At 28.4% G+C, this 16352-nt stretch overlaps 1 protein-coding gene across 1 annotated transcript; it reads left to right on the top strand.

Annotated features, from left to right (window-relative positions):
• Positions 1–6097: 6097 nt before the first annotated feature.
• On the top strand, positions 6098–7113 carry LOC124825882 (ethylene-responsive transcription factor RAP2-1-like). The gene has a single exon (XM_047298614.2). The coding sequence runs from the start codon at positions 6349–6351 to the stop codon at positions 6859–6861; it is 513 nt and encodes a 170-aa protein (XP_047154570.1). The 5' UTR covers positions 6098–6348; the 3' UTR covers positions 6862–7113.
• Positions 7114–16352: the final 9239 nt, after the last annotated feature.

Genomic DNA, 16352 nt, shown 5'->3' with positions numbered 1-16352 from the left:
ATTTGTTCAACGTGGAGATGACAAATGTCAGAGCCATTTAAAACGCACTCAGGATTTGTTTTAGTGGAGTTCACGTGTCAAGAAGGGGGCTCGACACTCATATGACGGACGCCATGTGTCAAGCGAAGAGGATCCGGAAATCAGATAGTGGAAAGCAGATGTCGGCAGATGAGCGGACGCTCGTTTTGGACGTTGGAAAGAAAACTTGATTTTCAGAAATTCACGTCACACTCTCTGCATGCACCTTCTTCCTCAAACTCTGAAAATTTTCATTTCTCCATCTTCTCTCTAAAAACCTCTCCCTTCTCTCTACCAAATCTCACCCTTTCTCTTCTCTGATCTTCGTTCAGGCACCGTAGAAGCACTTCCGGCGTCAAGAGCTTTAGTTTGAACCGATCGGTTTTGAGTTCTGAACTGGTAAGTTCTTCTTGTCCTTAACCGTTCGTTATCTGGTACATGCAAACCAAGTTCTGGTTGCATGATGTCATCTTGTCTGAGCCATTGTTGGTCTTCTGTTGTTTGGTTTAGTTTGAAGAATTGTTGAACGCGAGGGTAGAAGAAATTCTAGTCAGGCGAACCTTAATTCTGCTTCTAGGAACGTTCGTTCACGCTCAGATGTAAGAGAAGCTTATTAATTTAATTTGTATGATTATGTGTGTTGCATGAACGTTCGTTGACTTGACTGAATTAATATATGATGGTTGATATGTTTGGATTGTATGAAGTATGAAAATTGATTATGATATGAATGAATAAAGTTATGAAACTATGTGTTAAGAAATGAGTTGAATATAAATGAATCCTGAATCTGAAATTTTCCTATGATAGTGTACGTTCGTCACTAAATGGTCATTGACCGTTCGGTAATGCTAATAAACTTGGTTAGAATTGGATTCTTTCATTTGGGAAGAATCCTAGTTGAGGACGAGCGTCTTCATGTTGTAATACTATGTTTGAGCGTCCGGCCAAACATAGTTGTGTCTGGGTATTTTGGGATAAACTTAAATATATATATATATATATGTATGTATTTATATATTTTAGTTATTCTTAAACATTACTCCAATAGTATCTTATTCTATTTACTAAGCTTTCTAAATATATGTTTAGTAGTGCTCGGTCTTACACCAAGCGCTCGTACTAAGTAGTGCTCGGTCTTACACCAAGCGCTCGTATTGAGTAGTGCTCGGTCTCACATCAAGCGCTCGTACTGAGTAGTGTTTGGTCTTACACCAAGCGCTCGTACTCGTTTCTTTTATAATCTATCTTGATGAAAATAGCGTTCGTCCAACTTCAATAGAGTTTTCTCTTTACCGTGCTCGGTCATTGACTGGTATTCGGTTTTCTTGATACTAAACTCAAATAAGCTAAGTTCATAAGCGTTTGGTTTCTTCATGTGAATTCTTCTAAGTATTATTCGTTGAATGTCTTGAAGTGTCTGCATCCATTGGTTTCAGCCTAGAGTCTTAGTACTGGGCATGGTCTTTTCGGTGTTCGGTTGGAGCTCTCAAGAGTCAGTTCATTTAAATGGCTCACTTTGTAATTAACATTCGTTCCATTCGTTTCTTGCAATATCTATTGCACTCAGTTTCTTTCTCAACTAGATAGTAACCTCTCGGTCTTAATCCGTTCTGGAACTGGAGACCTTCGGTCTCATTCCAAGTGTTCGGTCTCATTAAATGTTAAAGTTTAACGTTTGGTATTTGGTACCCTTAGTGATCCTTGTACAAATGGTTTAATGGAGATGATTATTAATGAAAGATGAAGAGAATATGATATGAATGAAATGTGTTGGACTATGAACGAGCATTCCGGGGAGGAACGACTCATGAATGAATATTGAAATTGGTAAAGTATGAGTGTGGGCATGCTAAGCTGGCGGTTCATCCTGATGTTTCGTGAGTACTCGTCCTCACGTAGAGGAGGGTAGGTCATGTGTGGGAACGGCAGGAGGTCCTAGTCCTTATGGTTAATTTGGACAGATAGGACTAACCTCGGGTGACAGCTGTTGAGGGCATCCCAGTTACTACATCACCCGGGTGCACGAACGCTTGTAGCTACACATATTTCATACAGTCCGGACAATCAGTCTAGTATTAGGCTTTGTATGAACGTATGATGAAATATATCTTGTGTGTTTGATTGTGTGAAAATGTATGTTTATACATGAATTAAATTACATAAGCTTACCATGTGTCTCCTGTCTTGTCATGTTTTGTACGTTCGTCTTGTCATTGCAATGATCATCCGTGTGGATGTGAGTAGAAGGAGACGAGCTGTTGAAAGATGCGCTGGAAGAAGAGAACCTGGTCGAGGTAGAAGTGAAGACCGAACAGTAGGACGTTCGGTCAGTAGTTAGTTTATAGTAAGGTGGTTGTTCGATCACCTTTCCTTTTGTTAAGTATGATCGTTCGGTATTTTCTTTTGTAAACCGTTCGGTCAAAATTGTACTCTTGTATAACTTTGTTTTCTCGTACTGCTTTGTAAGGTCGTTCGGTCATAACCATACGCTCTTCTTAGTGTAAGACTGATCTGTATATTATTAAATGTGATTATTCTATTATATAGTTTAGACTGTATTTTTGGAATGTTACAACAAATATATTGAGTTTTAAATTAGAAATACTTAAACTTCACCTAGTATATTTAACTCTAAAATTATAACTTTTTTTTTTAATTTTCATCTTACTATTTCATCCACTTATAATGTGACCCAGAATAATCAAATCATTCTCTAAACTTAAAAAAGAATTATAAAGTATGGATTTTAAAAAATAAAATAAAAATGTTTTAACTAGTACTATTGATAAAAAATTATAATAGATAATTTTTGCTAGGATATTTAAATTTTTTTCTTATCATAGTAGTTAAAAGTTATTAAGAAATCTTACATCATGTTCTTTAATTAATATAATGCTAGCTTTATGTATTTACATGTCTTCAACTTCATCATAAATGTGTATATATTATAATTGATCATGCAAAAAAGTAATGCTGAATATTCGTGTTGATATTGTCACGAAATCTTCAACTTCTAAATTGAGGAATATGTCGCTTAATATCGACTAAAGAAAATAATGTTTTTTTTTCTTCTAATTTTAGAAAAAAAATATACATAACACTGAATTACTCTTGTCTTAGAATTATCATTATACTTCTCTTTCTTAAAAAAAACAAAAAAACAAAAAACAAACTTAGTTTTACAATTATCACAGAATGTTTTAAAAAGTGCAAAGAAAAATGTTCAAAAGCTGATAAGCATTTTTAATGTTATAGAACGTCAACTAATTTTTAAATACTATATATTTTAATACATTATGGACATTTAGAATGCATATGCATAGCTTATTAGTATTTTTTTTAATGCAAAATAAAAATCTAAAACTACCCACTTTAATATTTTTGTGATATTTTAAAAAATAAAATTGAAGAGCAATCCGCTCCAATCTCTTCTATTTACACTATAACTTATCGTATCCTAAAGATAGTTAAAAAAAACACACTATTATAATATATTTGCAAATTGGAATGACATAATATATACTATAATGTTAAGTGAATCATTCTATTAATATTGGAAAAAATAAAAATAAAATGTCCTACAAGAAGAAGCTATATATTGGATACTGGCTCTTTGATATCGTGATCATATCTCCCAAACTCTAGAATATTTCTATTTTCTTCATTTGAAAATAACAGCAATTTTAGTTATTATATAAATTTTTATTAAATTAACTTATATTTCTCATTTTTTAATAAATTATTATTATTTATTTTAAAATTAATTAATCCTTGTTATTATCTAAAGCAAAATATTTATTTAAAAAATCTGATTAATAAATTTATTTCAAATTGTTTGTAATATGAATGAATATTAAACTCAGTAAAAATAATATAGCATCAAAATAATTATTTATTAAAACATATTTTTATTGATTAAAATTTACAGACGTTACAAAATTTTATAATCCTAACATTTTATTCAATGTGTTACCAAAATAATAAAAAAATTGTATTGTATATTTGTCCGGTTAAACTTGAATTATCAATCATCAACCAAATAACTTAACTTATTACTCATTAATTTCTTGATTGATTTTTCTAAATTAATTACTCTAAGCTGATTATATTTGGTTATTTATTCTTTAACCGACTTTTTAGACATATTGTCAAATAACATGATTGATAAGTTACAAAATAAATAATTATATATTATTATGAATAATAATCATAATATCAAATGGATAAAATTAATTATTATATATATATATATATATATATATATATATATTAAAAATTTGATATTTACGTATCAACACTCTTCCATTTAACTCTCCAAAGTTTTATTTATTACGTGTATTCAAAAGCGTTGAATAATGAATATAAAAAATAGTTCGATATATTTTCATGTTCAATATGAAGAAATGTATTTTGAAGCTACATTTATGTGAAAAAAAGTTATTTATACGAAAATAAAAATACATTCAATACTAAGTTAAAACATTTGAGATGAGTGATAATTTCCAACATTATAAACATGAAAAGAATTTATTGTATAAAGTTAACAGAAACGCGGCTCATTGTTGTGGCTTGTGCGGGAAACAAAGCACTATAAATTCACACGTTGAAGGTGTATTGTAGTACTATAGTGTAGCTACACGTGGAGTCTGTTATTTTTGCGTGGACGGAAAGTCATTTTCTATTCTCATCCATCCCTCCATTCACCACCGACTTCTCACAGCCATTCGATTTCCTCCACCTGTCCATTCTCTCCCCACCCATTACCAATCGCACAACACAACACACCCATTATCATAATTATCAAACCCCATTAACTTTCTTGCCCTAAATCCCATATTTCACACCACACTTCCTTCTTTAATAAATCAACATGAATGGTTGGTTGGAGATTTCATTTTAATATATAAATGAAGTTATATTTTTTTCTATTTTAAATTAAATTTATAAAGATTGGTTAGTGTTTTGATTTAAATACTCTTAAGTAATGTACAATTATTGAGTGTCTTACAATAAAATCCTCAATCAAAGTTTAATGAGAACAATAACTCATTTTTAAAAATAATTTTTCATTTTTATTTTATTTTAATAAAGATAATATTATTAGAGTAATCACCGAGATATTAACTTGCTTTAAAATCTTTTACTCCTATCATAGTTTTATTCTTTAAAACATGTATTGAAGAATTGAAGGGGAGAAATAATTTAGATTATACCCATGATTTGGCATATTGAATGTACTAAAATAATTATCATGATACAATATTAATGATTTGGGTTTTCTTCATTTTGATGTTAAATATTCTCGATATAAAAAAATATTAAATATTTTATATCAACATGATACCTATTAATGGTAAATAAATAAAATAAACGGCATCTTATTAAAAGGTTTTAGTGAGAAGGTTTGGCACACAATTAAGGAACGTGTGTTGGCTCTTAATTAGGTTTAATTTGAAAAGTGTATTTTGTTGATGTTTGGGTTTTGAGATTCAAAGACAGAGATGGGTGAGAGGCTGTGTCGGCCACCTTGAGTATATCTTCAAGGGATCTGCCTCTCCGCGTGGCACCACTATTACACGACACATGGAAGACTCATTCTAATTTAGCCCTAATCTTAAATTCAAGATTAAATATTAACAACATTTTTCTTCCAGGATATTATATTAGAACAAAATTGTAGAATAAAATGTTATCGTTGGGTTATCTAATTATGTTCGTGATTTTTAAAGAAGATATAAAGTTTAAATTTTATAAATAAAAAACATCAAAAGGAATTTTCAATAGAAAAAAAATGTTAATATGGTTTTGAGATCTATAGTTTTTTTTTATATAATCAAAATAAACTCATTTAAGATTTTATTTTAATTAACACGTATCAGGTTAAAAATAACTTTTACAATAATTACTACAAAATAAAATAACGTAATTAACAAACACACATAGAAGATAATTGGCAAGACAAAAAGAAAATCTTGAATTTCCAATTAATATAAATAATCATAATTTTGTTTTCCGAAAGAACAGGGTCAATGGTCATTTTCCATCTTCGTATAAATAGGACAGATACCACCCCCACCACCATAGTTCTATGGGCAAGTGTTTTCTGGGTCTGAACGGAATCTCACTTCCCAACTCTTGTATATTTTCACATGCTTCTGCATCATCTTTCTTTCTATATATATTATTCATACACTTGTAAATGATTGCCAAGAAGATAAGATAGGCACAAGCTAGCATATAGTTTTGCTTTTTTATTTAATTTAATCAGCAACCCCTTAGCTAGGCTTATAGTTATAAACATATAGATACAGACATAGCTTGGTAGGTATGTTAGTCATGGAAGATAGGGATCACTGTTGTTCCAACGATTCAACCGTCACCAACAGAAGAAGAAGAAGCAGAAGCCCGACAACAGCCTTGGAGAAATCGAAGAAGCAGCGCTGCGAGAAACCGTACCGAGGAATAAGGATGAGGAAGTGGGGAAAGTGGGTGGCGGAGATCAGAGAGCCGAACAAGAGGTCAAGGATTTGGTTGGGTTCTTACACGACGCCCGTCGCCGCCGCACGCGCCTACGACACCGCCGTTTTCTACCTCCGAGGTCCTTCCGCGCGCCTCAATTTCCCCGAACTTTTGTTCCAGGACGAGGTCGACGGCGCCAACGATGACGATTCCGTGAACATGTCCGCTGATTCCATTCGCCGCAAAGCCACGCAAGTCGGCGCCAGAGTCGACGCGCTCCAAACCGCGCTTCTCCATCACGCGCCCTCGCACAACCCCACTCTAATCTCTCTCAAACCCGACTTGAACGAGTTCCCAAAACTCGAAGACCTTCAAGATTGATATTGATTAATCCATGTCAATCAACAATATTTCATTTCCCTAAGTCCTTTATATCAATATATATATAGTTTTGTTATGTAAATATTATAGTTGGGTCTTCAAACTAATTAACCTCTTCTCCTTAATTTATATAAATATAGATAGATCTTGCTTTTGAATTCGCATCTTCAATCACAAAATTACCATTATTATTTTTTAGGGTTTTCTTATACGAACACATTTTGTTTTCATATAGTAATTGGTTCCATGGTTCAATAATATTCTTGTTGTTGTTGATGATGAGAATATATCTTTTGTTCAAATGTTGGATTTGTGTTCTTGGTTTCGTGTGAAGATGATCATTCGGTGTATTAATTATTATATATGGTACGTTATCTTGATGATTCGGTGGATCAAATTAAATATGTGAAGGTGCAATTCGTGAGTGTGGGAAATTAAAGATGGACGGTGGAACATTAAAATAACCAGGCAAATACAAATGTTGTGTTTGCTGAAGTGGACAAAGTGATAAGGTTTAAGGTAGAGTAGAAGAAGCTCCAAGAGAAGAAGAAGAAGAAGTTGTTTGTGACTAGGTGGTTCCACAAGAATACAGAAAAATAAATAAAAGAACTTTCTTGCTTGTATAATTAGTATTTCTTTTCATGATAAAATTATCATTTTTATTTTTATTTTTATTTTTGTTGTATCTCATTTTTTCTCACAGAGGGAGATTGTCGTTAGTCATTGTCATGGAAAAAGTTGAGCTTCTTTATCTGAGTTTCGATATATATACACCGTTGGTATAGTGGAATTTGCTTCTTTCTTCTTTGTTGCTTATATGAGAATTTTACTTTCATCTTTCATTTCGTTTATAGAAAAACTATAATATTTGTGTGAATATGATGCTAAATTTACTGTCAAAAAGTTAATATATATATATATATATATATATTTCAGTATAAGAATATGGTCTGTGTATGATGTTACATACTTTTCACTTGAATTGAATTATCTGTGTGCGTTTATGCCTAACTAGCTTCCTACCATTGTTGAATGATTCCGAAACATCTAAATACCTTTGTAATTTTGCGTAAGCAAAATCCACTGAATATATATAATATATATATATATATATATATATATATATTTGATGGTGTATATATTGATGTTTTATTATCTTAATGCATGAAAATAACGTGTATATATTTAAAAGAATTTGAATTCTTTATTGGATATTTAGATTTTTTGTTGTATATAAACTACACTAACGATACTAAAAAAACCTAAAGTAAAAAATTTGAACACAGTGATTAATTATATCGCCTTTCATAATTTAATGGTGAGTAGAAAAATTCATTTGAGCTTCTTATAAGTATATGCATTAATTAGTAGGATTTTTCTTCGAGTCATATATTTTTTTTAAGAAAATTAAGGTTGAAAATGGGTTTTAATAAAGCTACTGGATTACATTTTTTTCTTCAGTTTTCGCCTCAGTTATTGGTACAATCTTATGAAAAAGTTAAACAAAATTTAGGAGTTAACACTAACAGTGATTCATAAACATTTTAAAAACCTAGGAAAGTGTCTTCTAAGAATTATATGTTGAACAGTAAAGTAAGATATACTTAAAAAAAATGAGATCCTAATTATATATTAGGAATATAATAGAAGAAAAAAAAACTAAATCAAACTTGTTTGATAAAAAATGTTTGATATATATCATGTAAGAATTAAAACAAATAAGAATTCATAAACATGGAACCCTGACAAAACCCTAGAAGTGTGTACGATGAGAGCATTGATTTTTATTTTGTTGTTGGAATAGGTTAGTATGTAATGATAAAGTCGAAGAGTGGTAGGGTTGAATTTTCAGTGATATGTGTGGGGAAGAAGAAAGGAATAATTTAGGATGCATGCATGGTGGTAGCTGAGGAAAAAGCCAACGGTGTATTAATTAGGAAGGTCCAAAGTGAAAATCATTTGAGGGGGATGCTGACTTTTGAAGGAATTGTGTAAATAATTATTAAATAAATATTATTTAATTGTGGGTGTTAAGATAAAAGTTAGGGGTACCCCTACAATTAAGAGTCCATTGACTTATATAGAGTTTAGCTTAAAAGGAGAGACCAAGAAAAAGGCTGGTGCCTACTTTGTACCAAGAGGGTTTTTTAGAGTCTTTCAAGTCATCTTCAACCTTCCATGTCTATATGCACATTCGTAAATGTTGACTTTTCAATCACTAACCATTAATTCATAGTAATTTTTTAATTTCAGTCACGAGACTCTTTTGTAAAGGTTGACGTCACAGACACAAAAATAATGAATAATAGTTTTCTTCTTCTTCTTCTTATTGTGATACAAATTAATGACATTATTTCGTTCTAAGACGCAAGTACACTTTAATTTTTATGTCAATATTGATTGTATTGTTATTTCAAAGTTATTACATCAAACGTTTGAGGATAACGTTGCACATGGAAGCCTGAAATAGGAAGACACAAACATGAGAAGGAGAAGAAGCAGGATGTAATTAATGAGAGAGTGGATAGAAGAGAAACAAAAGGACAAAATGAGAAAAAATAAGGAGACCTATGTTGTATATGTGATAAAGGATGTTGATGAATGACTTACACATATTTTTTCTCCTCTTCTCAAGTGATCTCTTTGAATCCATCAAAAATAATTTTCCTTCTGGCCAAGCCAAACTACAACCTTTGAAAGACCTTTTAATCTAAATCAAGTTATGTGAAGTGTGTGAATAAGATGATATGAAAAATTAATGAAGTAATTTTATCTGAGTTTGAGTTTATATTTGATAAACATTTATGTGTTTACCAACACTCGAATAGTGTTTATTCGAGAAAATAATATCTCATCTAGGAAAAAAAAATTGAATAAGTGGTACTTTGATTGAATTTTTTCTCAATAAAAAATAGGTAAAAAAACACGACTAGGTTTAGTAAATTTAAATATGAATAAATCTTAAATTTTAAAGTTCTATTTAATATTATTACTTTAAAGATATCTTTATATTTAATTTTAGTCATCGCCATTTTTAATAAGGTTCGTAAATTTTTTGAATTGTATGAGTTTAAATATACTATCTACCTTCTTAATAGAAAACCATGATTCACGTACATTTATCATAAAACTTATTGACAAAATTGTAATGTGAAGTAATGACGTAGGTATTGGTCCCTACAAGAAATAAAAAATACCTTTATTATAATTTAATCAACGGTATTTATTGTTATACATGATTCGTGTAAAAATATATTAAATTATAGTAACTTGAATGGGGAATAAATATCTCACGAGACAATCATAAAATATTGAATACTTTTGCTTTCATAAATACCTTTTAATGGAATATATATACATATATATAAAAATTGAATTATAACAATCTCATGGTAACAAAGTTTATAAGAGTTAACCGAATACTTTAAACATGAAATTAGGAGTTGGATTTATAACCATATACACAGAATTTTTTTTTATTATTATGAAAAATAAAACTCAATTTCATGGTAAAAATTAATTAATGGGTAATGACGGTGCAAATGAAAATGAGATTGAAAATGAAAATGAAAAGCATGAATATGTCACCATCTCAACCACTAAAATATAGAATCTGCCAATGGCAATATAAGTGACCCCTCCATAATTAACTTACAAGAACACTGATTAAACAACTCGCCAACCACTGTACTAATACAGTTAAGAACATTGATTAAACAAAACTACTACTTAATAATTTTTCTTTATAAACATGAAACTATTTCCTATTTAACACACTTCCTCCTTGTTCTCAAAACAATGGCTGAAAACCCTAAAAATGTGTAACACACTTTTAAAACTTTACACTGTTTCTTTATTTAATTTATTTTCAAGGCTAAAACAAAGAGAAAAAGTGTGTTATTTTTCATTGATAAATGGAATTTTGACTTTTTTAAATTGCGTGATATATTTTAGTTTTCAAAAAACCAAATAAACTATATTTTGACACGGTGGTAATTTTGAAAATTTATAGATTCTGATTGAAAATTTTGTGTGGCTTCAATCGTAGATTCATGGCAAATTCATTTTTGTCACAACGAGGGTCACGACAGAACTACAATTCAACTTTTAAAAACAAAGGTAATAAAGTCATTACCAATATTTATTTAAGATGGAATTTTACAATAATTAAAGACATATGCTAACAGCTCCAGTTTCATTGACATGGTCCTATCAGTCACTCTATATAGATATTTGATGTTGTACAATTTTTTGAGAGGGAGCCTTTCCCTCAAAGTGGTTTGATAATACATAGATAAGTGGTTTAATAAATATGTTAACTAATTAAATCGTATATCTAAAAAATATAATATTTTTAATTTGAAACATTTTTTATTGTTATAGTTATAATAATTAACATTTACATTTTTAATTTTAAAATAACTATAATCAATAATAAGAATTCAAAGAAAAACTATAGTTAGAGAATATCATATTTTGGCCAAACGATAATTCACATTTAGAGCAGATTGAAGAACCATAAGTTGTTATCTTTAATTTGTACAATGCATTTTCTTCCTTTTTTTTATCCAGCAAAGCCATCTTTTGATGAAAGTTTAACCTTTTTTTTTCCTAACGGAGAAATTATTTTAGTGAGTTTGATTAGTTAATTTCAAAAGTTGTCATTTTTGTTTTCTCCTTATAGTTGTCATGTTTGTAACGTGTTACAAAGTTGGGATTTGGGCTAGCTGGTCAACATGCTAAATGGGCCTAATGTCTGGGCTTTATATATTTAAATATCGAGAACTTCTCTCTACACCACCACACTCTTCTTCCTATACCACCACATTTCTTATTTACCCTTGCAGTTAAAAAAATTTGCTTTTCACCCAACTTTTAACCACTTGTTAAAAACAGTTCCCACTATAAATTGATATGCACCCCTTCGGAAATCACATTTGTTTTTCCTTCACTGCGCGTTGTTCGTGCTTGTTCTTCGTGTTCGTTCTTTGCTTGTGTTGGAGGTAACTGCTTCATATAAGTGGTGCTAGAAGGTGGTCCAGTGATAGTGGTGCTGGTGGAAGAATAAAGAACCCTTCAACAGATATGAACATCTGTTAACAGAAATCAACATCCGAGGATACTGAAAACGAATATCAGTATCCCTTAAAGTAAAACATTTTAGGATTTTAAGGTAAAGTTAAAAAGGAAATAATAAAAGTAAATCATATTTTTATTAAGAATACTTTTGGAAAAAAATAAATTGAGAAGGTGTTGGGAGAAGGATGTGGTAGTGTAGGGAATAGCACCCTTAAATATCTTATATAGTGTTTGTTTGGGTTTATTATTTATTGCTTACTTCTTTCTCCACTTCCATGATTTCAACATACATTACCATGTATTTCAAAATGTATAATTTTTAAATTGTATAATTCAAAATATAAAAAAAAAATATTTTGGATTTTGGATTTTCATTTTAGAAAAAAAATTAAAAATATATTTTAAATTGTACCATCTAAAGTACAAAAATTGATACGAATGTAAGTTGAAATTATGAAAGTGTAGTAAGAAGTTGTCTAGTTATTAATTACTTGTTAATAGTTATTAAATTTTTATTTATGCTATCTTGTTATGTGTAAAGATGTATATAAAACTTATCATGCAATTTTGGAAGTATTTTACTATCCATTTTGAACCTCAACTTATAATCTTTTAATTATTTCAATCTATCAACTATGTTAGAGTTTGATAATATTGCTTTGAACCATAAAACCAAAACAATGATTTTGGTGTTTTTATTTCTCTAATTTAGTCCTCTTTCTAAAGTTTTTACTGTAATAAAATTACATTTAACTCATCAGTTATCTATTCATATTATAGTAATATCCGTGTAGTTTTCAAATAGTTATTTTAGCTGTAAAAAATATTATTTTATTTTATTATCTCCCTTGCTTATTTTTCTATTTCTTTTCCTTCATCAAATTGCAATTAATGGGAACACTAAAATTCAAATTCGTGAACATAGAGAAAAGGAATTGTTTTTAAAGTGACCCAAATGATTGGAATGTATATAAAAAAAATGAAGGAAAAGTATCTCTATTTTTTAGACAGTGCACAACTTAATTAAAATTTGCTAACATATGATAATATGCTAATTAAAAGTGAATTTGAATTCACTTAACTTAATGTCTAGTGTGTTTGGGTGAATAAAACTGTTTTTTTTTAATGAAAATAAGTTTAATCCAAATTAACTTTGACATTATTTTATTTATGTTTAAATATTTCATTATAAAAATAAGTCGATAGTAGAATTCGTATATTATTTTTATCCAACACAAAAGTATCTGTCTTAATTCGGAATTTATTCTGGACTTAAACCAATTTTTCAATATAAAACTAAACACTTAAAAGTTTATTTAAAATCATGTTAACTGATAACACTACCGGTAGCTCTTGCGGTGAATCTAGTGGTAGCTATCACACAACAATGGAGGTGAAGGGTTGCGCCGCTAGCTATAGGGTTAAGCATAGAGGAAGAAGGAGAAGGAAGGATAAAATTGCCATTTACTATACCTATGCGATGCAACAAGAAAACATGGGGTGTAGGAAGCAATGGTTTTAGAACAAAAGTGATTAAAAAAACCTTTGTGTTCTAAAGGAGGGATAAAATTGTTTTTTAACGTAGGACAAAATACATAAGTTAAGCAGAAATAATAAGGTAATTTTTTTTTTTATTTACATTGATATGAATTACAATTATAAGAAATGGAGTATTTACACACACTTGATGGTACAACTTATCTTTCGATAAATTTTATTTAAAAATATTTAATAAACAATTTAATGTGATGGTACACTTACTAATATATATTAGTAATTTAGTAGTTTAACAGTCTCATATTAATTAATAATTGATATTAAAGATAATTTAAATGTTATTTTTTTAATTTTTTAAAATGACGTTGTAATCTAACCTTAATAATATTATCTCAACAAACAAATTTAATATTGAAGTCGAATCAATAATGAAAAATATAATTAAACGATTAATATATTTTAAAGCAAAATACCAATCATTTAAAAGATATCTTAAAAATGAAACATAAAATTATGTGCAATATATGAGATAAGTGGAGTTCATATACAAAAGTATATAATTAATAATATATAATGGTTATTATCAATTAATATTTTTGTTAATAAAATGGGTCAAAATTCTATTTTAGATTTTTATCATGTCGTTATAGTAAAATTCCTTTTTATAATTTATTGATAATGGATTGTTTTTTTCAAATTTATCAGTAATTGTTTTTTTTAATTCAACAATAAATTGATTGGTATTTTAATTTTTTAAAAAATCATTAATAAATTTGTTGGTAAATGTATTTGTTTTAAAATTCATTAACAAATCTATTTATAAATTTATCAATAAATTTTTCGTAAATTAAACGTTAATTTTTTCGTAAATTAAACGTTAATTTTTTCATCAAATCTAGCAAATATTTACTTTAAATCAATTAAAGATAATAAAAAAAATAAAAGAAGAACAAGCATAAACCGAAGATGGCAAACGAGGCAACAATTAAACAGTGAATGTTATTTATTTATATTTACATTTAGTTACATGTTGATCATGTTTATTTATTTATATTAATCTCTAGTTACATATTAGTTATATTACTCAATTATATTCATTTCCAATCACCCACTACTTGTCATATTTATTTATTCAATTATATGGTTTGGTTTCGTATTATTTATTATTATTTTTAGTTGTGAAAAATAATACAATGGTAATAATAATTATCGTGGAATGATAAAATTTATGATCTGTAAAGATTTGATTATTGTAGTTGGAGGTGTAACCTTGGAAATTTAAACGTGTAAGTTTTATGCAAAATGAGATGTTTTTTTAGTTATTTTATGATGAAATTTATTTAACATCATGAAATTAATTTAAATCTTCATAAAGCATGGTAAAATGGACTTAGTGAATTTATAAAGAGTTTTTGTATATTTGAATTAAATTGATGATAATATTATATGTATTATGTTTTAACGTCAATAACTTACCATTGCATGTGTTATTTTAGTATGAGTGTACTATATATATACAATTAAAGATAGATATATACGAAAGAAGATTGTTTAGAATAGAACAAAGATCTTATTTTGATAAATCTTTTATAAATATTTGTATTTATGTATATTTTTAGATATTTATATTTGCATTTTGTAGTGATAGAAGTTTTGTACATACATTTTGATAAGTGTATAGTATAATTAGAAGTTTAAATTTTAGAGTGTTACACCATTAAGAATAAATAAGAAGAGTATATAAATGTTTGCAGGAGATTTATTATGTTTATCGGATGTAATCCAAAAAGTTATATGTAGTGACAAGTTTTGCTATTTGTTGAACGGGGTAAGTACCGTTTTTGCTTTAATATGTATTTTATTTTTTCTTTTTTTAAGTTATTACTATGTGTGAACAAATTTTATTATATTATACATAATGTTATGAAAAACAAATATTTGATTATAATAAAGTAGAAAAAAAAATTATATATATATATATAGCATTATATTATCATATAAGAAAAAAAAAGAAAAAATTATAAATATGTATAAATAATTATAGAACAAAACTATAACACTTGTATAAAAAAATGTAAAAATTGATTTGGTTATGTTTGAATTATTTTATATTCAAACTAAATCACATGCAAATTTTACATTTAATTTAGATATATTTTTAATGAAAAACTAAACCAAATTTCGGTACAAAACATCACTTTGATAATTATAAACCACTACTGTACAACTAGTTATAACTTCTTCTATGATTTTTATTCTTCTAATATAATGTAGATATTGAAATTATGGTATTTCCAATTCCTAATAATATATTTTAATGTTTACACAGTACTAAAATCTTAAACTTTTTTTAATCAATAACCTAAAAATACATTACTTAAAGATAAACGAAAACATTGTTAAAACACATCTTCTCACTTCTAACTTTTGTTTTTTTTTGTTTTTTTTTGTTTTTTGTTTTACTTTCTTAAACAGAAAAAAGAAAGTATTAAGGTTTAGGTTTTTGTGATGGCTGAGATTCAGTCTATTTTTCATGGATGATGTTGACCTAACCACTCCTTTGAAAAACTTACAAAAGAAAAAGTGAAGCTTTTTTGTGTGTATTTTAGACAGAAAGGAAAAGAAAAGATGAGGATGAAGAGATAGAGGAAAATTAGTCAGAAGTTTCAAGTCTTGGAGTTTGTGCAAGCAACCCAAGAATGAAAATCATAGAAGAAAAGTAATAACAGTAATAAGTAAAAGTGGAAGAAGAATAGGTAAAGAAGAAGAAAAAGTTTTTACAGGGAATGATCATTCATTGCCATAATCTCAGATAAGTGTTTTTGGACTGTCATCCATGAAATGACAATTTTATCTTTCTAGGACATTTTTCATCAAGATCAAAACTAATATTTTAAGATCAACTTTCAACAAAA

This window comes from Vigna umbellata, chromosome 1 (genome assembly GCF_029865625.1).
Source record: "Vigna umbellata cultivar VRB3 chromosome 1, Vumbellata_1.0, whole genome shotgun sequence".
Classification (NCBI taxonomy): domain Eukaryota; kingdom Viridiplantae; phylum Streptophyta; class Magnoliopsida; order Fabales; family Fabaceae; genus Vigna; species Vigna umbellata.
Note: the sequence above shows the minus strand (reverse complement) of the source record. Positions and strands in the feature narration are given on the sequence as shown.

What these genes read in the sequence shown, in the direction of transcription:
- LOC124825882 (XM_047298614.2), top strand. Translation starts at nt 6,349, where the DNA reads ATGTTAGTCATGGAAGATAGGGATCACTGTTGTTCCAACGATTCAACC.